Source organism: Ceratotherium simum, chromosome 14 (genome assembly GCF_057802395.1).
Source record: "Ceratotherium simum simum isolate JZ-2026a chromosome 14, ASM5780239v1, whole genome shotgun sequence".
In the NCBI taxonomy this organism is placed as follows: Eukaryota; Metazoa; Chordata; class Mammalia; order Perissodactyla; family Rhinocerotidae; genus Ceratotherium; species Ceratotherium simum.
Window position 1 is genome coordinate 61,307,063 of NC_141913.1, and position 24,787 is coordinate 61,331,849.

Below are 24,787 nucleotides of genomic sequence, written 5' to 3' on the forward strand. Positions count from 1 at the left end.
GGAGTTTTTGATACAATTATTTTATCTGATTCAGGATAATATATGCATCCATGCCCATACATCCTGTGTGGCTTATATTGCAAGTATGAGAACAGTGGCTTATACTGCAAGTATGAGAACAATGTGTGTATTTGGTGTGGGAAATAGATGAGCTGGGGGAAAAAAATGAGAAATACATAGTCACCTTCAAAAAAACTATATATCCTGGAGTCCACGTAAAATTTGAAAAAAATACTCTGGCCATTTTGGCATCTTTTCTGATGAACTATCTTGCAAATCATCCTAAAACTCTTCTGCTTATGTAAATAAAGAGCATTCACATTTTGGTTTGTGTTCAGCCAACACAAATAAATAAACCACAGATCAAGACGGGCTGTCAAAGGATTTAAGCCACCTCCTGAAACAGGGTAAAAAGGTCTTACAAATCTCAAGAACTCCAAGATGTTTTTATTGATTTCAAATTCCAATAGAATGAATATGTTTTATCTAAATATTTTTATCACATAACTGAAACATTTTTTCAGAAATAGTTAAATACATCAATCTAGTGTATTACAAATTCTAATATAAAGAGTACAAAATATAGTTATGAATTGTATTTAAAAAAAGAAATACAAATTCTATGGTCTTTTGCATTTTACTGCCTCAAAGTATAATAGCAAAGTTGATGAAGAATGAACATTTTCCCCCGGTCACTTCCCACGGGCATGCTATGGGCTCTGGGGGCACCTACACCATCACTTGAAATCCTGGCCCATGAGTTTTTTCTTCTTCTTTTTTTGCTCAGTGAATAAAATGTTCTGTGATTAGAACTCAACAAATTTAAAAGGAGTAAAGCAACGTACACTACATCAGACACATAGACATCTGAAAGTGGGAAGGTGCAGTTACACAAACCCAATTCTTCTTTCTTGTACTTTCTGGAAACCTCTTGGGGTGTGGGGGTGTTATTTGTCTTGTTTTAAAGAAGGAACGCTGGCAAAGGGAACCGGGCCACGAAAAACCAGGGAGGCACTGTCCTTCAGGCCCAGACCGAGGACTGCCATCACTCGCTGTCATCCTGAAGACGCTCATCCCGGGAGCCACGCTCTCTCTCGGCGGAAAGAACGTGAAGCTCCCGGAGCCAGCTCCCTGGAGAGGAACGGGAATGGCGAGAACCGCTCCTCGCTGCGTCCAATGCTGCATCCTAACGGAGTGCTGACCTATCATATCTACATGTGCGTGTGCCTTTATACAGACGTCTATATAACGTTATACAGCCCGTGACAGAGGGCCCAAGCTGAAGGTGGCTCTTGACATACTGGGCAAAATCAACGTTCCCTTCTCTTACCAAGTGTCCATACATAATTCCCAGGGCAATTTCCTGCAGCACCTTCTTTTCAGGAAACCAGTGCCTTTCTTGGTTTAAAAAATAAATAAGTAAACATTGGGGAGACCTTTTAAAGCATTTAGTACTTTTCAAAACCAAAAAGGCAAAAATCCACTTGGCTTGAAAATTTATGTTTTGACCAAGGTGAAATTTATTTATGCATCTGAGATTGCCATAAAAACTTCCAGGAACCAGGCAGAAAAGTGACAGAACAGCTGATGATTTCTCAGAGAAGATGACTTTTCAGAGAATTTAAATGTTCATTCTTCAAATTAAGGAGTATGAGTGAATAACCTGAAAGATTTCTATAAGCTCATTATTTGTGTGTTATTTGAATTCAACAACGAGTAAGAAACGTCAGCGGGGAGGAGGAGAGGGTGAGGAGGAGAGCCAGACCAGCAGAGCCGCACCAGGAGCAGCAGGAGTGCAGGAGGGGGGCAGGGGAGATACACAGAGAAGCTGTGGTGTAGACAACCAAACCCTTTATTGTCCAGGTTACATTAGATGCCAACACTGTAAAAATCCTGTTAAGAAACAAGGAAACAGCAGACTGGTAGAGGTAGTAGAAAGTCTGTAACAGTCAGAAAGTGACTCACAGGAGAGATCATGCGGAAATTATCATTCAGAAAAAAGTGAATCAAAACATATTGGCTAAATAAATAAGAAAACACAAATCATATTAAATACTATGGTCGAACTGACACAAACACATTAACAAACCAATACAATACTGATGATCAGTGGAAGAAAGGAACACCAGCAGGCCCGAAAACGGCTTGTCCTGGAGGGTAGCATTCTCGCGGGGTCCCCCTCCCGTCTACTGAGTCAAGAGAAAATCTTATCTCTGTACTCCGTGCAGCACACGATTGTTTCAACTGACTCGGGTTGCACACTCCGGCCCCGGGACCCCGGGAACGCACCCCTCTCTCCACCAGGCCCCTTGGAACAGAGTCTCCCAGGAAGACGCTCCCAGCTCTGAAAGCCGGCTCCCGCGTGCCACTGCGGAGACAGAAGAATGGACACGACACCTCCGTGTCACTTTGGGTACAGAATTTCTTTTAATAACTAAAACACAGAGAAACAGACAGGACTGAATCACTAGCCCCTGTGCACTCCTGAATTGTCACCGTCCACTTTCAGCCAAGAAAATAAAAGCCAGAAAATGCAGAAATTATCATTTTGGGGAAACTATCGCAATGATCCAACATAAATCAACAGCAAGGCATTTTGATTTCTAAGGTGAACAGAGGAATGTATCTCTGCAATGTATCTTTGCTCGAAATAACTTTACAGAACAGTCAATTACAGTCGTGTCATAGTATCTGCACGGACATTCCTAATTAACCAACACGACAGATCATTCTGGTACACATCTGGTGTAAGAATATCAGGAAAAAATAAGTAAAAAAACATATATATATATATACACATAATGTAAATATATGTATATATATAAGCTAGCCAGTTACACTGCATTGTTTGCAAAAGTTGCAAAGTAACCTGAACCGTCAAGTAATTTAAACTCAGTAACAAGTAGAATCCAGAACCAAACATTAACTAATAACAATAACAATAATAATAATAATATAATAACTCAACAAATCATTAGAACAGGAAAACCACACTTTAGTTTGTGTGTGTGTGTGTGTGTGTGTGTGTGTTTAAACAAGTCTTTGTATCAGAAGCCCGTTTTCTACAAAAACTGCACTAATCCATTACTGTATTAAGTAAACGGTCGCTCTCACCAGTATTAAAGGTTAGGATAATTTCTGTACATGTAAAATTATTGCTTTTTTTGAAAAATATATTTAGCATGCTCGTTTTTAATCCATTTCCTGCCTTTACAAAATTTCACAATTAAAAAAAACCTAGTAAAGCTTTTGCAAAAAATTTCACAGAACGTTTTCATTCAAGGCAGCAGTAACTTTCGATAATGCATAAAATCATATGTGCAAAAATCTGAAACTCTCAGAAATATTACCATCACACACAGTGTCACGGTAATAGAACAGAAAATATTTATATCTGTGGAATACAACGTTAACTGCATACACTGCAAGGTTTAAGATCCTTGGTTACAGGCCTTAACCCCCACCACAAAAACTTGCATTTGCGTGACTGAGGAAGAGGTATATAAAGCCGCCCCCACCCACGGGCCTGGGGACCTCCACGGGCCTGGGGACCTCCACGCACCAGGAACCAGGTCCTCGTCCTGTGGAGGTCCCCAGGCCCAAGAAGGAAAGACACCTACTTGCTGGGGTGGTGCAGGGACAGATGGAACAGGGTAGGCCGGGAGAGAGGGAGGGAGAGCAGAAGGTTCCAGAGCACCAGCACCTGGCGATCTAGGGCCCCCAGACTGCTCAGGGATTCTCCTGCCATTACTAAAACGGGTTCAGACTGGGAGGGGTCAGTGGCTAGAGAATTTGTTAAGACGGGCAGTCTTCCTTTGTGAGCAGTTTGCAGAATGTAGCCCTGTTACAAAAAGGTCCTGAGAATAAACAAAGAAGCCTGCTTTTCTTAGTGTTCAGCTAGCTCTCTTTTCTGAAGCAGAAAGTGAGCATTCCCATAGACGCGTTTCCTCTGCCGGATTCACTCAGTACCAATGGTGGAAAGTACGAACGAGCACATGGGAAAGGCAAACGGCCCCCAGGGGGGTGCGATCAAACCTGTGAACAGTGAGGATCTTGTCACTGGGCCCTGCTCCATCAAGCCTGGTTTCCACAGCACCTGAACGCCACCTCCTGCCTCTCTCTCATTTACTATTTTAAATACTCACTAAGACAAGGAGAGGCCACGGTATTAATACTTTGTCAACCTCAACTCCACCTCTGTTTGTTCTGACATTACCCCGACAGTCCTTCTGAGCGTCGGTGGCTTCTATTACAGTGCTTAGCTTCTTCACTCTGTCCAATACACACAAGAATCTTTTTTCCAGTGTCTCAAACTTGTCTTGAACAATATAGATGCCTTGTGCTCCTACTATGCCTGACAATATCATTGTTTATTTTAAGAAAAATATGGGACTGTGGTCGATGAGCACATATGTGCATATAGAGTATCTACATGTAATTCTAGAGTATCTCATCTTCATTTATGGTTAAACGTTTAACACGGAGAGGCATCTCCCGTCAGTTTCCACTCCAGCACAGCAGCTCCAGGACTGGAGATGTCCAGCTGTTCTTCCATGGGGTAGCCAGGGTCACTGTCGGGAGGCTGTTGGGACATCCGTGAGGGGACTGCTGATGGCTGTCACAGGGCACCGGGGTACGCTGGAAATGTATCTTTAGGTTCCCTTTCTGAGAGGCACTGTCTGGACGGCATCTGTGTTAGAATGGTCTCTCCCCTGGATGAGAAAAAGGAGACAACAGAAAAGCTCATTTCTGCCTTTTGGTGTCTAAGTGCACTTTTCCTATTAATTTTCTTATCAACACCCAACACCCAAGAACACAAACAAAGACCTTCACAGAGCAACCTAGCCAGGTCGGCAAAGACCCCTGACATTAGCTGTAACTCATTTACACGAGCACGAGACGGTTTAAATGTGCCTTCCTGCCTTCCAGAAGCAGCCTTAGGAAATCACTTCCAGTGACTGAGAGAGGATCGTTAGACTTCTCTCGCTGTTTCACACATAAGAATGGCAAATAATAGCGTCTGAACCAGCTCGGGAGAAAAGGTTAAAAAAAAAGGCAAGATTGGCGGAGGATTCAGAGAAGCAACATTCTGTACTACAAAGCGGATCTCCATGTGAATGATGGTTCCAAAACCAGGCTGAATTTGGAGGCCCTACAAACAAAAGAGAAGTGCGGCTCTCACATAGGACTGTCAGAACCTGAGAGCTCTCAACAATTTCCATAAATAATTATCATGTTAGGAAAATAGAAGGGATATTCTAAAGTCAAGTAAACTGCAAGATAGAAATGAGAATAAATGTGAGCCTGCAGCTTTTAGAGAGTGCTCTCAAATGACACTTGAAGCATCACTGTTTGAACAATGGAGTTTACAATCTGAGGACAAAAACAAGAGAGCAAGATTAATCTTACTTAACTGCATTAACCTCCAGCTAAAGTCTTGATGAAGTGAAACCAACCACCTGACATTAACATGCATACAGAAAACAGAGCACTCACGTCACACTCTAACTGGTTTCCAGCTACGCCCATAGGAACCCTCGAAATAAGTGGCGGGGAGAGGTCTGGTTGACATAATGAATTAAGAGCTTCTCTTTCATTAATAGTTTCAGAAAACTCCTATTTAAAATTGGCCCTCCGTTCATGACATCTACCAGTCGACATCTAGTGGAAGTCAGAAAGATATTCAAAATTTTATGGGGGGCTGGTGGGGCTAGCACAGCGGTACACACAGCAGTTTATTTGCAATGTAGGAAACAGTAACTGAATGAGAGATGTGATAAAACATCCTTAAGTAGGTGGTGAGTTTCCTGCAGTAAACTGAGAGGGATGTTTTACATTTTTGCACAGCGACATCACACCATGGAGAGATTCATCGTCAACAGGCCTCATTCAGAACTGGTTCTAGCTACGTTCAAGGAAGGAATGGCCTTTGCGTTTATGGAGAGAAAAACACAGGGCAGTGACTGTTAGCTGTCAGGCGATCAGCCTCGAAAGTGTCTAGGAAGTGACTGTGTGTAGCCAACAGATTTGCCAGTGATTCTACGAAGGGGACAAAGAACGCAGAGGAACACGTGTGCTGTGTGTGCCTAGATTTCGTATACACAACACAGACCACCCCCCAAGTATCCACCTGGATCTCTCTTCCTGTAGACCAGCATACAAGCTTGCACTGGGCGGTAAAAAAGACCATTACAGAGCCAACAGGAGATGGCCCTCTCTCCATTAAGGACTTAAGTCTTACATGGCAGGGCCCCGAAAGTTTTAAAACTATTTATTTAGAAAGACTGCAAAATCTGAATAATGTAAATACCTTGGTTGTTAAACTTAGTCTGTAAATCGAGATGCACAGATGCCTATTTTCTCTTTATAACTGATGGGATGTGTTCAAATAACATCTCACTTTTTAGGAGAGTGGTTTTCACCTACTGATTCATTGCGACCAACACTGCATGACTCAATACAGCAATCCCAGAGGGTTTTAAGAAATGAATGACATTCACCTGAGAAACCAGGCACGGGGGAAAATGCAGCTATGGAAGAAAGGAGCCACAGAAATACTTAAATTACTTGGACACATAATATTTTGAGAGCACACTCATTTTTTTCCTCCTACAAAGAAATAGTCAGAAAATGAGAAGCTCACTTTTAGAAAATGTGGCTTTTCTTTTTTGCAGCTGTGTGAATTGTGGGCTTTTCAGAAAATTAATGCTGAAAGAAACATTCTCTTTCTTGAAGGCATCTCAATGTTCTAGGATGGATATTGCCTTCTGGAACGTGATGAGGTCTACTTCCTTCCCTTCTGTCTTTAGAAGGGAAGGGAATGTATATGTGCTCCTGTGTGGGGGTCGATGACACATTCACAAAAAAGCCTGTATCCCCCAGGACACACAAGAACCTGTCAGCCTTCAGAAGGAGCCTGCTGGACCAGGCTGGCAGGTGGTATGATGCTAAATGCTTAGCGATGTTTCACACAGTACCTTCTTGACTACGACCTGTACCCAGCAAGCCGTGAGGAAGCAGGGGCTCGTATTATGGTGACTAATTTTGGATAAACCATTAGTTGCATCATGACTCTTCATAGTACGTTGTACTTAAGAAAAATGGATAATGTGTTTTAAGATGTTTGTTTGGTTTTATGAATAAGAAAACTGCTTACACAAATAAGCTGAATTTTGAAATTTGATCTGTGATGCTGAGAATCTAAAAGTGATACTGAAAACAGATTACACATATATTCAAATATACCAACCTACGTGATTTCTTCATCATTTGCATTATAATATCCATAGCTAAAAATGAGACAAATTAGGTTGCTATTTATTTTCTCACTTCCTGTTATTTTGATTAATGGAATTATTTCTCCAGCTTAACTATTTTAAAATAACATTTAGAATAATAAGAAATAAACTATTAATCATAGTCTTTAAATTTTGGCAAAGAATCCAAACAAATCAAAACATCAGATTTCATATTTCAGCAGACGTTGGTCTGGTCTTTTAAATCCCAGAACCAGAGGGTTGGGGAGGGAGTGGGTTAATTTTTCTTGGTTTTAAACACTATTTTAATTTTTAACGTTTAACAATAATATAATGGAAAAAACAATTTCTCCACAACACTAAAAAAAACTTCCTAGTTTTTTCTCTAACATTCATAGGACAATGATACCCATATTTCAGCATATAATTTTCAAAAAATCTTCTTTCTAATGATGAATATTGATGATTACTAGAAATTAAACATGTACTCAATCATGCTAAATATATGACAAAACAACTTTAAAATGACAATATGCATAAACTCCTCCTCTCATTTAGAATTTTGCTCGGGGTATGATCAGAATTATCCTCATAACACAAGAAGCACAAACAAGGAGCCCCTTTACTCAAGGGCTGGAGGAATCATCCCCACAGCTGCGGATGCTCCACTCGTGAAGATGGCTCCTCACCTCTGGCGCCCAAACGCTTTTAGAATAAATGCAAAAGAATGAGATGCCAGAGAACAGACACTGTGACATGGACTACCTATTGGAAACCCTAGCATTTAATGTGGATCTTTAACTTCTAAGGACTCAGTCAGCCTTTCCACTCTGCCTGTCAGAGGAAGGCGCTGATAAAGAAGGGATTGCTTCTGGGACCTCCTACGGAGAGTGTGTGCCTGTAACTGAAGGGGCTTAACCAGCATACGTGCAGAAGAGAGACCACTACCAAAAACACACCACAAGGAAATTACCTTATTTCTCCTCAAAGTTCATGTTCATTCTGACCTAACTGAATTAAATCAATTTCAGCATATACCTGGACCTCAGGCCTGCTGAACTGTTTCACTGAGATCCATGGTACACTATGATTTGTTAGAATTATCCAACACAGAAAATTCAAATAATAATATAGCCAAGTAGGGGCAGGTGTTGTATGGGTGGGAAAAGGCCATCTGTCCACCAGCCTGAGATCTTCAGAACAGAGGAGGAAACCATGTCTCACTGACAACACTTTTCCCAAACCAATAGTTTTCTGTATCCTTCCTTTCAGGAACAACTAGCAACCAGCCTGTAAAACAGACCCAGACAGACAAGAGCATGTCCCAGCACACTGCGGGCTCTGACAAAGCTGGCAGACACCAGTAAGGAAACAGCCACTGGTTTGGGTCCCCGGCACATCCGGGGCGGGCTTGGCGATGACGGGCGTATCCACACAGGCGTGAGGCTGTGCACCACACGAATACTCACACAGTACCTGGTCTCCTGCAGGTATAAGGACGACTGTTCATTTCAGAATAACTGACAGTAACAGGTAACTCACTGAAGCGTGCCCTGTGCCAGGCAGGTCTCCTTTCTGTCTTCATCTTCACAGCAAGTATACAAGTGACGTTGCTGCTGTCGTTATTTTATAGACGAGGACACTTAGGTGAGGATCAAAGTTAGAGCCTTCTACTCAAAAGCCCAGTACCTTAATAATTTACATTATTCAGAGTAGAATCAGCTGACCTTGACTGAATTTAAATGCTGATAGCTGTTAAATATATAGGTTCCTGGCCAGGCTCGATCTTCTCCACTTCAAACCAATATCCTCACCTGCCTGTTGGACATTCCTAGTTGGATCCCCAAGAGGCATCTCGAACTTGGCTGGAACCTAACCTGGCACCGGTTTTGTCCTGCTGCTCCTGCCCCAGTCCAGGCTCAGGGAACGGCTGCTTCCCAGAACTGCTGCCTTCAGCCAGAACCTCAGGACCACTTGATCCCATCCCTTCCCCATCATCTCACATCCGATTCCCAAGTCCTGCCACGTCCCAAACCTCTCCAGGCCCGTCTGCTCTTCCCCAGCCCCGCCCTAACTCGTGCACCTCTGTGTCTCGCTGGGATCCCCAGAGCGCCTCCAAAGCGGTGCTCGGCCATCTGTCCGGAACCCCCAAAATCCACTTCGACCTACTCCAACCTGATGCTCTCTCTAGAGACACAACCCTGGTGACGTCATCCCCCACTCAGGGCTCTCCTCTGCCTTCAGGGGGAAATTCGTGCATGTCAGCGTGGCGCCCAACGCCTGGGGGTCTCTCCAGGCTCCTGTCCTGCACTTCTGCCTACCGGCACCGGCCCTCTCTCCCGCGGCCTCGCTGAGCTTCATGGGCTCCTGTAGCGAAACATGCTCCTCCACCGCTGGGGAGCTCTCGCAGGGGGCACCTGCCCTTCCGCTCCCAGCGGGTCTTCTAAGCGCCCCAAGCCTGGGCTCCGGGGCCCTCGCTGTATCACCGTGCCGCACCACTCTGCCCTGTTTTCTTGTCTACACTGCCTCCTGGACCTTAGGGACCATAGAAACAGGAAAAATATTTGCCTCGTCCCCCCAACATCCTGATTGCCTCCCCAATATTACAGAACCTGGCACACAGTAGGTGCTCAATAAATATTGTTAATGAGTGAATCAATGATTATTGTAAAACTGACTCCCAAATACTGTTTCAATTAGATAATTTAGCATCTATTATGTATATCTATAAAAGTCCATCAACTTTAAGTGTCACATCAAATAATTTCTGCACGAATACACGGTGTTGTATGATTTAAAAAAAAGTCCACGACCCACAGCTTCTAAAGCCCCCAGGAAAAGAATCTGATTTAAATATTAATTAGTTAATGTTAGTAAAGCACTCAAAACATGAAAAAGAACGAGGCTGGTAAGTAAAATGGGTCCCGTTCTAGATACAAATAACCACAGGATTGTTCCATGAATCCGTAACGTATCCTAAATCTAACACAATAAACAATGAGAACTACAGGATGAGAAAGAAAACAGCAATATTTAGACCTCTACCTATTAGTGAAATTTGTCAGTTATCTCCACAGACACATCTCTCCAGGAATTCCTAAAGACATAGTTCCAGAGTACAGTAAGGAAAACGGAACCTCCTTCAAGAGCCAGAACATCCCGGGATTCATCAACAAAAGGTACCTTCCGTGTAACGAAGGACAAGAAGTACTACCCAGACAGGATCTGGAGCATGGCATTAAACAAACCAGCTGCCCTGATGAGAGAGGCACACGAAGCCAGCTCAGTTTTAATATCTCAGGCCTGAACAACGTCTAACATGAGATGGAAAGAAAGACAGTTGAGCCACCGAGGGCCATGCACCAGGAGTTAACAGTTACCAAGACCACAGGATCGAGTCACTATCCACGTGGAGCTAAGAGGTTAGTTGGTACTAAGTATAAAATAGCAGAACTTGAGTTTATAAAGACAGACAAAAATATAAATACAACTTTTCTCTATTATAATCAAGGATGGGTAACAACTGTTACGAATTCCCAGCAAAACCATAAGGAACACAGAAATAAGTTAAAATACGGTCTCAGTGATTTCTTTGTTGATCTGTTTCTCCCTTGACGAAAGCACTTTCAAGAGGCTCAGGTAGAACTAATGCAGCAAATAGACTGACGTGTGGCCCTGAGGAGCCTCACTGCGTCATGCATCGACCTGCCTGGGGCTCCCTGCCCTCTCAAACGCTCTGATCGAAAGCCACGCCTTTGCACGCAGGAACACTCGGGATTGACTCCAGTTGTAATCTCAGTATGTAATTCTCCAATTACGGCATGACCCTGCAGTGACTACATCCCACAAACACATCACCGTGACTTGTGTCTCAAGGGGGTTTTATTTCTCTTAAAAAGAACAGCGCTACCCGATTCCAGTTGAGGTCACATATGTTCGGCAATCTTTTAATCCAACATTCAGCGAGATGTTACTTATTTCACAAGTTGTCATAGTATCATGAAATAACTGCTTTACATTCTAAAACTATGGGTTTTATTAAGAGAGACAGAAGTCACTGACTAAAAACTATCACACACGGCAAGGCATTGTGTCAACGGTATGTGGAGAAAAGGCTTTTCATGACAAATAGGAATTCTAAAAATGCGCTAAAAAACACAAACAAGTCCCTGGATCAGGTCACGTCCGTGCTAAGTCCAGCTCAACTGTCAATCAGCAGCACGCCCTGGGTAGAGCCATCCCGTATCTCCTACATTCTCTTCTAGTGAAACAGGCTGGAACGGTTCCTGAGGCTCCTCTGCCGTCTCGGTCACCATCATCACCGTCAGCAACCGTGGATCCCACAGGTGATTACACCTGCTGGTGAGGGCATATCACCTGGTGTGACACCCTGACAGGGCCTCGGATGTTAACCCTGGTGGCAAAGAAAGCCCTCCTCATTTGCAAAGGGGAGAGTTTACAGTTGCAGAATCTTCTAAGGCAACCGGTTAGAAAGCAAGCAAGTTATGTAGAAAACGCTTGTGGGAGAACGGGAGGATGGGTGTGACATTTGGTAAGAGGGACAGGAAGGGAGAAGAGCTCTAAAACCACATGCTCTCATCCCATGATAGCACGAGAGGCCACCTATGATGGCGCGTGCTTCACTGCTTTACAGCCAGACGCTGAATCCTAGCATCACTCGCGTCCAAGCACCCTGCTACGGTTTGTGGATACCAAATGCTTTACGTAACAAGGCCACAGACCTACAGTGACACGCATCATACGTACATGCACACGAGCGTTATGATGCATCATGGCCGTGCCAGTAGCATGCATAACGCAGATAATCAAACCAAGAAGAGGACACAGACACGAAACACCACACTCAGCAAAACACTTCTTACGGAGTAGAACAAAAATTCTCTTCTGAAGAAAGGAGACAAAGCATAGTCCGTTCTCAAGAAAACTTATGTGCAAAACCATCTTGGGTGGAAAAGTATGAATTGCTAATCTTTTAAGTCACCACCAGGGTCTCCCAATTCCCTCACCGCCAACAAGACTGAAAGTAGCCGAATCGACCTCAGCCACGTAATCATGGCTGAGATGACCTTCAGTGTTTATCAACCACCTACAACACTGTCCTCAAGGACTGGGTTCTAAATCAAAGCAACCTAAAATTATTTACACAGCTAGTAAAAAACCATTTGGTGCTTTCATGATGAACATCATGGCACACCTTTTCCCAGCCACCACATGAAAACCCAAACACCCAATTAATCGGAAGACCTACTTGTTTGGGGGCATCTGCAGAGGTGGCATGGGCTTCAGCACCTCGGAGGCCATTAGACTCAAACGCCACTGTGGGAACAAGGGGGTGCGTTAGCAGATGAAGACTCGGGCTTCGTCACCACGCCACACTAAACGAGTCCATTACACATTAAGGACTTTCACAAAGAAAGGCACCAGCGCCTAGCCCGTGGCCGGAAAATACCAATTTACCGTAACACTTACTGTAAGAGACTGTGATAATGCGGCCTGGGGCCACTGCCCTTTTTAATTCAGACTTCGCTGCTGAAGAAAGCCATCACTGACAACATTAATTATCAGTGTGTGTGCAGAGGGACCCTCCTCCTGCATTCCTTACCATCTGGCCTCTGTCATTTTGCATCAGACCGGCTCATGCATGCATCCTTCAGACTTCTAATAAAGCACTCTCGGTCTCTCTTCTCCCTGGTGCTGGGTGCTGGGTGCTGGGTGCTGTCTGCACAGACCCTGCTTTCAGCCTGATACGGTCTCAGGCAAGCACCTTACAAAAAGGCCCAGGGATTCTGCCACCCATCAATGACCAGTCCAAAGGGGGCCTGGGCACACACCACAGCGGCCGGTCAGTGCCAGTGAGGGAAAACCCGAGCCGTGGGTCATGCTGAAAGGGGCGCTTTGACGTCAGTGTGTGCTGGTGGCAGCAAAATTCATTAGCATATTCATTTTTGAGGAGTCTACTCTCTAATTAAAATGGAACATTTGTAAACAGGCTTATCTCAAATTAAACCACATGGTACTTGGATGCAAAGAAAAATCCTTTCAGGTGCGAGATGGGAGAGGCCAATGTGTAATTACAGAAGAGGATGCATTACTCCCACCCCATGGGCGAGATCTACACATGTCACCAACTGTGGAGAATGCAACAACCAGAAGAAGGGACCTCACGCCCCCACGTCCCCCTTGGGGTACTCAGACTAACACTGGGGTACGAGGGGCGGGTGGGGTACCTGCGTGAGCCCGCATGTGGGTCCTGAGGTTGCTGGGCTGGTGGAAGCACTTCCCACACTCTACGCAGACGAAGTCTCCTGGGCGGGCCTGCATCCGGAGCGTCCCTGGTGGCGATGGCCATGGGTGGTGTGCAGGTGAGGCGGCAGGGAGGGGAGGGGAGGCGAGAGGAAAACATCATTAGTCTGTCTGGCACATGGTGACAGAGGAACCTCCAGGCCCTGGGTGACAACTGTCAGCCTTCCTGGAGGCTCCCTGACAGCCAGGCGCACACAGGACCGCAAGGGAGCATAAATTACCGCGAATTAACACCCACTCTGAAGACGCCCTCTTGGGCCACCTGTCAGGTGGGCTCGGAGCAGCCGGATGCTCCCCCAGCCACCAAGGGCTCTGTCAGCAGCACATCACGCACATCGGAGTGATGCTGTGGGGACGAGGATGCTGCAGGGCCATGCATCAGGGAGCAGAGCATCAGTGCCCCACCCACCTGGCCCCTTACCTGTGTGCAGGCTCGGGGCACAGAGCAGACACCTGGGAACGAGCCCAGGCTTAACGCACCGGCTCCAGACTCCTTTCTGACCCTAAAAGACGCGCTCACCTTTCTGAGAAAGGAGATGCAGAGGCTGCTTACTAGTCTGGACAGGCGCCTGTCCTGGTTCAAGGCCTCTCTCTGAAGAAAACGCTGGTTTTTCATGTAATCTAGCTCCAGAGAGATCTCCCTGGGCCTGATCTTCACTGGTAGGCTTGGTGCTAACTCAACTCAATGGAAAAACAAAAATACTAACTAGAAAAGGTACTCCTGGGCCAGGCCGCTGGCACAAGTGGTTATATGCGTGCGGTCCGCTGCGGTGGCCCAGGGTTCGCCGGTTCGGATCCCGGGCGCGCGCTAATGCACTGCTTGTCGAGCCATGCTGTGGCGGCGTCCCATATAAAGTGGAAGAAGACGGGCATGGATGTTAGCCCAGGGCCAGTCTTCCTCAGCAAAAAGAGGAGGATTGGCAGACGCTGGCTAAGGGCCGATCTTCCTCACAAAAAAAAAAAAGGTTACTCCTGAAACGACGATTTTTTTCAACGATGCTCCTAGAGCTAAGGGTGTCTGTAGCTGAAGTCTGACATTGGATGTAAAAGGCACATGGAAGGATGACAGGGGGTCTGACTCAAATTAGCAGAGACTAAATCCTTCTTCTTCCTCTTGTCCTAAATCAGGGTGCCTCAACAGGCAAAATTAATGTGAAGTCACTCTCACATTACAGATAATGTTTATGGAGACAATAATCAAAGAAATGCATGAACTGTAAGGCGGATCTTGTCCCATTTCTCATTGGACAGGTCGTGAACAAGAGTCATAGAGAAATTTAAGAACTTGCCCATGAAGTTCTCAATTTCCCAATGCATCATCCAGGAAGAGAGAAAGAATAAGAAGACACATTGTAACCAGTACTAATCCCACTGTCATTAATGAAAAATCACTTACTAATGGGGACAGGGGGCCCCACTCACTGTGACACATCAAAAGCGTGACTGGGCCAGATCGACAGGGTGCCGGCCTACTCTGTGTTACTGCTGCTTCGTGCGTGCTCTTTCCGAGAGTTTTAACCAAGCAAGTTGGGTGGAAGGAGACGCTTAGGAGGGCTGTCTCCAGATGATCTATGTGGGCCTGGGGGCTCCTAAGGGTGCCTAGACACCCCATATCCACAGAGTTCTGAGTATACACATCTAGTGCGAAACGTCACCGCTGTCGATAGCTAACTGAACATGTCTTTCAGGAATATCTTTCCTTCCTCTTATTTTGGTCCAGGAAAATCGCAACTTCAAAAGCAATTTTGTTCCCCATTCACTTTCATCATGAGCTCCGTCCAGTTGAGATCCTATGAGAACAATCTCTGACGATTACTTCGGTGGTCTGGATTTTCCGAGGGATAATTGGACTGTAGCTAAATCTAGATTCTAACCACACCTACCCAGGATACTTACTAACGATGGCAATACACAAGACAGCATTTGCGTCTAACATTCACAACATTCAAAAACTAAGTCATCATGATACCTTTTTCTAATTCTTTTAGTTATTTCCTATACAAACTAGCAGCAGAAAAAAACAGAGCACTTTTACTCACCCGCCCTTATTTCCTTAAATTAAGTATGCATCAGCATGTGCGCGCACGCACACGCACACACACACACACAGTTTTCTCATGCCTTTTACCACATCACTTTCTCTTTACTTTTTAAAGACCCTTGCCCTTTACGGTCAATAACATTATGCCCAAGCCACTCCAAAATTCTGAGTTAATCACAAAGGTTATAAACTTCATTTGAATTGAAGACTACCTGGTGAGCAAACAGCTTTAACTCTCTGACCTAGAAACTCAAGTTGTATAGAAAGTGGACTCAAAGTGCAGAGGCCTGGCGAATCTTCCAGAGGCACGCACAGACTCTTCTCCACAGCCCTGCCACATGTAGCTTTATGATACTGTAATATGCCCACCTACAAGGGAAAAAAGGAGACTGAAAAGATTCTATGAAAATCCTACAAATATTCAAACAAAGGAAGTACAAATCCTTCATCATCATCATATTAATGTGTCCTTGCTACAAGTGACTTTTTAAAAGTCCCAATAAGAAAGATCTTATATATTATTCTATCTAGAATTATCCTATTCTATTATCTTCAATTTTTTATTCTAAAACCCATATTACTATATAATATAGGCTAGCCAAAAAGTCTGGAAACACAGATAATTTATTATTTTATTACTACTCTATCAACAAACCATTCACGTTATATTCATATATGTTTCCAGACTTGATAGCCACACTGTAGAACGACTGTAGAAAATGTAGTGTTTTTCACTCTTAGTGGGTTAGTCTGCAGGTCCCTAAGGGAAGCGACGATGGTCATTTCCATGTAACATCCTTCCTCGTCTGGCAGGGTTTCTAGACTATTCATTTCTATACAAACATCATTCAGTCGAAATACTTGTGGTATTTTGTGGTAAAGGTCTCTGAAAATTCTCTTTATTAACTTCTGAAAAAATTTCATGTCTTAGCGGCATCTCCTGATACCAGTGTTCTCCATTTAAACAGAACACATCCCTTGAAAGATCACAGAATCACACTTCTGGCACCCACAATTATTTCACGTACACCACAGATGAATTACTCTTCTCTTAGAAGATTCTCTTCTGCATATTTCTGCCTCCTCTACTACAAGGCCCTCTATGACAATACATTCGATCAATGGCCTGCACGGAGAAGTTGCGGTCTTCAACTCTGCAGACGACACCCCACTAGGAGATACACAGCAAATGTATCAGACGACAAAATAAGACCCCAAAAAGTGCGGACAGACTCACAGATTAAGACAAGTCAAAGGATTATTTTGAAAAGAGATGAATTAAATATGATTCTAGATTTACGGCACACAAATCAACTGTATAATCCTCAAGAAGGAATGGGTGCATGGCAACAAGTGGAAAACAAAAACCTTAGAATGTTTAGTTACTGGAGCATTCAGTAATGTGTCAGTAATGTAATTTTTTTTTGGCTGCATCTATTTCCTAAGCTGCAATAATAGAGGCAGAGTCTCCATAAAAGGAAACATTAATACTCTGTTCACCTCTCCAATAGTCAAACCACACCAAGCCTGCTGGATTCCTTCCAGCTACAAGAGCGTCATAAACAAACATTCAAAGAAGGGAAAAGGAACCAGTGAAGGCCCTGGAGGCCAGGTAGGGACTGCTAAGATCGGGGTGCTTGAGCCTGAGACGGGATCCAGGAAAGGCAGAGCACAGCTGGAATCTGGTTCCAAGACTCAACAGACCATCACACAGACAAGCTGGAGGCTGGTTCTGATCAGCCCCCACGTCAAGATCAGGAGCCAAACAGAAGTCCACCAGAGACAAAGGGGCCATCCAGGTGTCAGCAAGTCCCTTCTCACCAGGGCATTCAATCTTCACACACAGGCCGGTCAAGGGATTTAGACACGCTGACCTCAGTTCTTCCCTAAACCCGGGAAGCTACGATTCTAAAAATGCACTTATTCACTAGTGTATTAAGGCCAAAAAGTTTAAAACACTTCCCTTAAGAAACCCCAATCACAGTGAACTTGAACACCATAAATTTGCTGACTTACACCTAACTATATTTCAGTGTGTACATTAGAAGAGCAAATAATCCAAGAAGAACACACATGCTTTACGGACAATTTAGTATTTTTCGCATTTAAAAAAAATATTTAAACTCTCTTTTAAAAAAAAGCCTTAGAATCATTTATTTAAAAAATTTTAAGGAAAAGGAAAACACTTCAGGCTACTTTGACTTCAAATTCTGTCATCTGAAATTCTCAAATTCATAATTTAAAACTCACTTCTACTTTTTTGGGGGGAAAAAAAATCAACAACAATGTAGGCCCACAGGCCAGCACAAAGGGCCTTTAAAAACTGCGCAAGCCGCTTACTAGGTGTAAATTGGCAGGTTTAGAACCGTGTAATCCATGTAGGCCATTAGGGTATAACTAATTAAATTACAAGTCCGGTTTACTAAGTGGAAGTCATTAAAACAGCAGTGCAAACGTCTAGTTCACCCCGCTGGGAGGGCACAGTCACAGGGAAGGACTGGACGGAAGGGCGAGGAGAAGTGAGAACACAGGGCCTCCGCTGAAACGCACTGGTCATCTCGTGTCTAAAACTTCTTGGCTTTAGGGTCCACGAAAACCCACATCCAAAGAAATGAGGTTGGCATCAGATCCAAAAGGCCAACCAATACACTTTTATTCCATTTCATAGCAAATTACCTGCATGATTGGAAAATACTGCTGAGATTGTGTAAAGCTCACTTTATTTACATGAAACGTGAAAATGTTCAGCTACAGGGCAGCTGCCTTTCACCGCCTACCACAGGGCAAGTGCCCAGTTACACCTCAAGCATGGGGCCCCTTTGCCAGGAGACGGGACGAGAACCTTAAACAGGACACACCGGTGCTCACTGTGCCTTACGAACACCTCGGCATAAAGCCTCTCAGCAGCCTCCAAACTTCCAGGCCCTTAGCTTCATTCTAGAAAGTTCACAAGAAGCGCTGGCGCTGAGCAAGAGCCACAGAGCTCCACGCAATTCAAAACAGGAACAAAGGCCAGCCGCGGATAAAGACCCACTAGCAAAACCTCTAAGACTGCGGGACGCCTGAGTTTTCTCCTACTTGAAAAACACCTTAGTTTTTCTCTACGAATAAACACGAAGCAAGGGCATAGCTCCATCATGCCAAGACAGCTCCAGCGTGCCTGTGGGTCCAAAGGTTCCGTAAGTCGCGGGAGAAACCCAGAGACCCATATTTGTCCTCCAGGCACCATGCAACCTGGACGTCTCACACAGTGGATTTGGGGTGCCTCTCTGTTGACACAGCTTCTCCCAAACCTTGAACCACATCCTCCAAAAGTGCTCCCAACATCCTGGAATTTGAGGGACCAGATTTCAAAGGTCACTGTAAATGGTAACCCACCTTAAGGAATTACAGGTGCATGATGTACAATTCTATTCAAAGAAGGGTTAGGACCACTCAGGCAACAAACTCGAGACAGAGCTCCATGGTGGTTTTTGTTTGCCTGGTTTTTTTGGTTTTTAATAGGAAATACTTAGATTTCCCAGTGTTCTGGGTGTGAAGTGAGAGCTGCCTTCACTTTATAATCAAGAACACGGGTACCATATCCAATGCTTCACTCAATGGAGCATGTGGAAACTGCTGGCAAGTCCTTAACATTATTACTATCAGGTATCAATACTGCAATACTGGTAGGAAAGGAAGATAACCATTTAAGGTATTTTTTTTTCTGGAATTTTAGCACAAATCAATTCCCCAAACTTGATATAGTAAATTCATACCCTGCAAGGCTCTGCTTACCAATGGTGGAATCCTGATATCTATTTTTTTAATTATATATGTATAAAAATAAAACCAATCACTTCAGATGAACATTCTCGTCTTTTGAGAGGTAAGAGACAACGAATATCCACCGATTCTTGTTTAAAATGACCAAGTGCAGTGCCATCAAGGCTGCTCCCTCCTGTCAAACTTCAGTGTGGGGGAGATGTAACAGGATTTTCAAATCAACACTGCCAGGAGGGAAGCCCGGCAGGGCCACAGGTTAAGATGCCCACGAACACCAGGCTCGCACCCCCGCAGGCTGAGTGACAAGGAGGGGACGGCAGCACACATCTGCTATGGTCCGGAGCAGGCAGGGAGGAGACAGGGCGGGCTGTGCTGTTCTGCTCTCAGACACACAGCAGGTGGGCAGCATCTCGACCTTCTAAGGAGAGGCTCCTCCGTGAGGTCCACCGAGGCCGTCGAGTGGCAGCGTTCAGAGGGGAGGGGAGGGGGCCCGCACGTCTTACCTCTGTGCTCCAGTGCAGGCCCGCTGGCTCCCCAGCTCTGGTAGAGAGAAGCCAAGTCCTTTGGAATGTACGTCTTAAAGATACTAAGGATGTCCAGGCGCTTTTCATGGCCCTCGGATGCAGGCTCCTGCTTGATGGGGCGCACGACGGGCTGGGCCTGCAGGGCTGCGTTCCCTCTGGAGCCCACTCCACAGCTAGCCAGCGGACGCAGCTCCTGGCCGGCCTTGGAGGGGGGCTCTCGGGGAGGTAGAGGGGGGCCCCCATCACCTTTCACGTGCGGCTGACCCTGAGGCTGAGGGCTGAATTTGGCTTTCAGGGGGTCCGGGGCACTGTGCTTATTTGGGGGGCCAAGGCCAGCCCCCGTCGGGGGGATGACATACTTGTCCCCTGGCCTGCTGTTGGCCAGGGGCTGGGAGCCCGCCCGGGCAATGACAGTGGGCGTGGGGGTGGCACTTCTGCTGAAGCCGCCCCCACCTGCTGCGGGCCCCGGTCTGGGGCTGGCCTCCTGCTTGGGCCTCTGCGGGGGCAGCTGTGCCGGAGCACCATGCTGCTCGGGGCTGTGGCCAGGTCTGGTCTGCCTATGCCCGTCGGGGCCGGCCGTCCACAGCGCGCAGGGGCCCCCGGGATGGCTCTCCTTGCTCTTAGGCATGCTAGCGGCTTTTGTGGTCACGCCCAGGGGTGAGGAGCTGCCCTTGAGCCCTGGCGCCCCGCCTGGCACCTGAGTGCGCGTGAACCGAGCAATGGGCAGAGGCTGGCACTCTTTGCCCCCGAGGGCAGGCGGGGGGCCCGTGCGTCCGCTCCGGGCAAGGAAAACCAAGTTGTTTCTGATGCTTTTGTAACCATTGGGCTGAATCCACTGGGGGGCCATGGAGTTGCAGCTGACCCTGTGCCAGATGCGTTTGTGCATCCACAAGACCTCGGGGTAGTAGGTCTTGTGGCTGCAGTAAGGACATGGGTGAACGGCCAGAGCAGCTTGCAGCGAGGAGGCCAATTCCTTATGGCTGGGGTCATCCCGGGTCGACCGTTCGCTGAGGTCTAGTGGGATCAGGTCCGGGGCTGGCGCCCTTTTTCCTCCCCCAGAATGCTCCTTATTGTGCAAATCAGACAGCTTCTCTTTCGGGTGGCTGGCCTGGCTCTCTGACAAGAGCTGCAGATCTGCTCCTTCTGGAAAAGTCTGATCCGAATTTGATGGGAAGTTTGCAGCGTCCCTCGAGCTGGGGACTTCTTGCTTGGGATGAAATGCTGGCATCTTTAAGTCCATAGAGAACCTGGGCCGTTCTGGCCTCCTGGAAGCGTCTCTGCTGTTGTTTTCAAGTGCGGACACAGAGGCTGCGACCCCTGCTCTGGGTGCACCTGCGTCTCTGTCTGACGTGTGATCTCCACGTGCACGACTCTGGTCTCCGTTGGAGAGCACGGTCGAGGCCACGTCCTCAGCAAAGCAGCAGCGGTGTCGCCTTCCCCCTGGGGATCAAAATGTAAAGCGTGATGTTACCATCTCTCATCAGAACACACGAGACACAGAGAAGCACATCCAAAGCGCCTGCAACCACTCAAGGAAAAAGGCCGGAGCATCCTCGGGGAACAACGCACGGGTGCAGAGGGGGCGGCTCGCAGGGAGCCCTGGAGGAGCTGACCAAACCTGAGGGCAGTGGGATAGTATCTGGGGGGGAGCTTCTCTTTCCAACTGGTCAAATGACTCAACAGACCGCAGGGAAACATAACATAGCTGCCTATCTAGTTACCTGTAACGACAGCTACTAGTTAACAGAGGGTGACTAGCTATATCAAAAAACCAGGAGAAAGACTTAATCCTTCCTAATAGCATGAGGCTTCCCATGGCTTTCAAAGAACTCTCTAACGCAGTCTCATCCACGGCTCCTGTGGACTTCATCATCACCCCTGACCGTTCTAAGATGAGAAGACTCAGGGAGGCTCCTATGCAGCCCCTGGTCACAGAGGCAGGACCAGGAAAGAGCTGTCTCTGCCCTGGGGACCTCGGCTGCCTCAGAGACTGCGGGGCTACAGGTGGACTTCAGCCTGATCCAGGGAGGGTCCCTATGACACTCTCTTGTAAGGTCCAATGTTCAAGTCCCAAACCTTGACACCTTAAGTCCCCTCTGAAGGCCTGAGAGGGAGGGTCAAGTCAAGCTGTCCACACACCCTGCCCGCACAGAAGGCCCAAGAGAACCGAGCGTCCTGGATGGGGACCCCAGCTCTCCACACCCGGAGTGCTTGTGCACGGACTCCCCTACAGCAAGACTCCAGTGACTGGAACCTGTCTCTTCCCGAGTGGATGCTACACGCTGGCCAGATCACCACACGTGGGCTCCATGGTTTTCAAGCTTCTGCAAAGTCAGACTAGACTACAACTCAACTGGATTCAACACAACTTAACAAAAACTCCGTTTAAAGTTTGCATGGATGACCCTGAGTTTATCTAAATCTAGAAGTCAAAATCCAGAAGATTTACAAACATTTCTGGAGATCATAAACCTCCCCCAACCACAGAGAGCAGATCCTTCATCATCAACACACCCTGGAGGTCGTTTATCGCATCACAGCCGTGTCACAGCAGAAACGGATGAAAATGTTAGGCGTTCTCTTAGAGAAGGCCCAATGCTGTGGTTTTTACATAACGTGTTTTAGAGATTTTAACATTCCGGTGGATGTAGGTATCTGTTTACACATTTTGGGACTTAAGACTTAGGAATCACATCAAACTGGCAAAAAATTCTATTTCAAAGTGATCCTCATGAAGGCAGGAAAGCATCCTTCACAGAAGGCGTTTACCACAGATCTGAAGGAGCACAGTGACACTCACATTTTCCATTAGCGCGTAGGTAGGGAGCCACTCATAAGCAATTAGACATCCACATACAAAATGTTACCAGTCTGTAGCGATCAGCAGAATTGGTGAGGAGGTACAACCAAGGAGGGATAAATTTTATGACTCCCATCAGCTCCGAAAGCTAACACTTAAGTAGAGTCAGATCCGTGTGTCTGTCATGTGATACCTGGTATTGCTCAGAAAGCACGCTGGGCAGCCCTGGAGAGCTCCACCGACGAAAGGGCATTTAACCTAGAATTAAGTACAGGGGAACATCTCGGCCTTTGTTTAATTCAGACTGATGTGCAGTATGTCAAGTTCACTTCTAAATTTTCAGAGTAACGCCCAGGGCTAATGGACCAAGTTTTCCCTGTATTAAAGGAATAGGGATTTATGAAAACACGCCAAAGGTGATCAGTGGAATTCATAATTGGAAACAATGAGGCCAGTGTAATCCGACGCTGCACATCCGCGGGGCTCTCTAAGCACATCTGTCAACGTCCCCGAACGTGACGCTCCCAAAAGGATTATAAAACGTCACAAGAGAACTTCCAGTCCCTCTGACCAAGACACTAAGTGAGAAACTAAAAGCAAATGACGTTATCAGTGTCAACGATGGGGGCGGTGCAAAACTGTTATCAGAGGAAACGGTAACAAGAATAAAGACTGTCTGCCAGTGGCCTTCTAACTCCAGGATGACAACTGAGAATGGGGACTATCCATCTTTTGAGATCAAAATAAGGGTAAGAGGAGGGCAAACTGGGGGACCAGGTGCTTCCTCACACCAGGAGCCCGCGCTGTCACGCCCTGAGCCTTCGCTCACTGAGGTTCCTCGGTCAACAGGTCTGGTGAGGTTGAACTTCAATAGCAGACGCTAGGTCAGCTCCGAGAAGGCCTGCCAGCTGCCTCCCCATCTCGGGTCCTCCCCACTGACTTGGAATGGGCCCCCAGCAGCTTGGAAGCCACTGGAATAAACCTGCTCAGTCGAGGGGATTGCACAGTGCTGTCACTTAACACCGTCAAGCTTCAGTACATCCAGGACAAAGCAGGCCCAGAGGAGGTGCCACCCCAGCAGCCACGAGGGGAGCGGGACTCAGGGTTTCTGTTCCCGAGTTCTTCGGGGCCATCTCTGATTTTATTCAGGAGGGCATCTCATCTACAAGGTGGACTTCCCAAAGAAGTAAGTTCCACTCGCGCAAAGCAGGCCTCCTCCTCCCCACTCCTCCTGCAGACGGCAGCCAGCACAGAAGGCGTCCCCTCGGTTCTGCAGTGACGAGACAGGTTCTGCAGGGACACGGCTGGGCTCGTCCGTCTGCGGTGCTCACAGTTCTGTGCTCAGTGAACGCACAGCTCCGCAGAAGCAGCATGCCCAGGACACTTCCCGAGACTCAGAGGACAGACAGCTAACAGTCTGGAGCATTCTGGGTTTACGTAGATAACTGCATTCAACCCTGACCACGAGGCCAAGAGCGGGCATCTGGAGACGAGAGAATAGGCCGGAAAGGCCCAGAAGTCACTGCGCCCACAGGGAGCCCTGGTTCTGACGTTGGGCCGCAGCCCCGTGCCCCACAGCAGGCGCCTCAGGAGAGCAGGAGGGACCTGCACAGGCCTCGGGAAGCACGCCCCATCACGAGCCACATGCAGGCAACGCATGTGCTACACCACGGAGGAAACGCCGTCACACACGTGAGCACACACACATGTGCACCAACAGCAGTCTTTCTTCCACGGCCCGCTCTCTCCTTAGCCCAAACGATCAAGTTCATGACCTATACACGCCTCAAATTCCTCCGTCTCTTTCTAAATAGGACCTTCCTGGAAACGGTTAAAACGCCGACACGGGTCGGGCTTCAGCAGAGGTGACGCGTGTCCCCCTCTGGCGGGGCCTGGCCACCCTGCACACACAGGAGCACATCTCACGTAGGGACTCCCGCAGCCGGTGGCTGAGCGGAGGTAGGGACATCCTTGTTTTAAATCCGAGGCAACAGCTTAAACGTACACACAAACACACAACCAACCCCAAAACACAGAAATACAGTAATTACGGGCACTTGGTGTAAAAATTACTCCC

The 24,787-nt window shown here is 46.7% G+C and overlaps 1 protein-coding gene across 1 annotated transcript in view; it reads right to left on the reverse strand.

Moving 5' to 3' along the window:
* Positions 1–427: 427 nt before the first annotated feature.
* ZNF516 (zinc finger protein 516) overlaps positions 428–24,787 on the reverse strand; it is a 115,407-nt gene continuing 91,047 nt past the window's right edge. The window contains 4 exon segments of the mRNA XM_087439344.1: positions 428–4,712; positions 12,526–12,593; positions 13,505–13,609; positions 19,890–21,350. Of these exon segments, the coding sequence (XP_087295470.1) occupies positions 4,653–4,712; positions 12,526–12,593; positions 13,505–13,609; positions 19,890–21,350 (1,694 nt within the window). The 3' untranslated portion in view covers positions 428–4,652.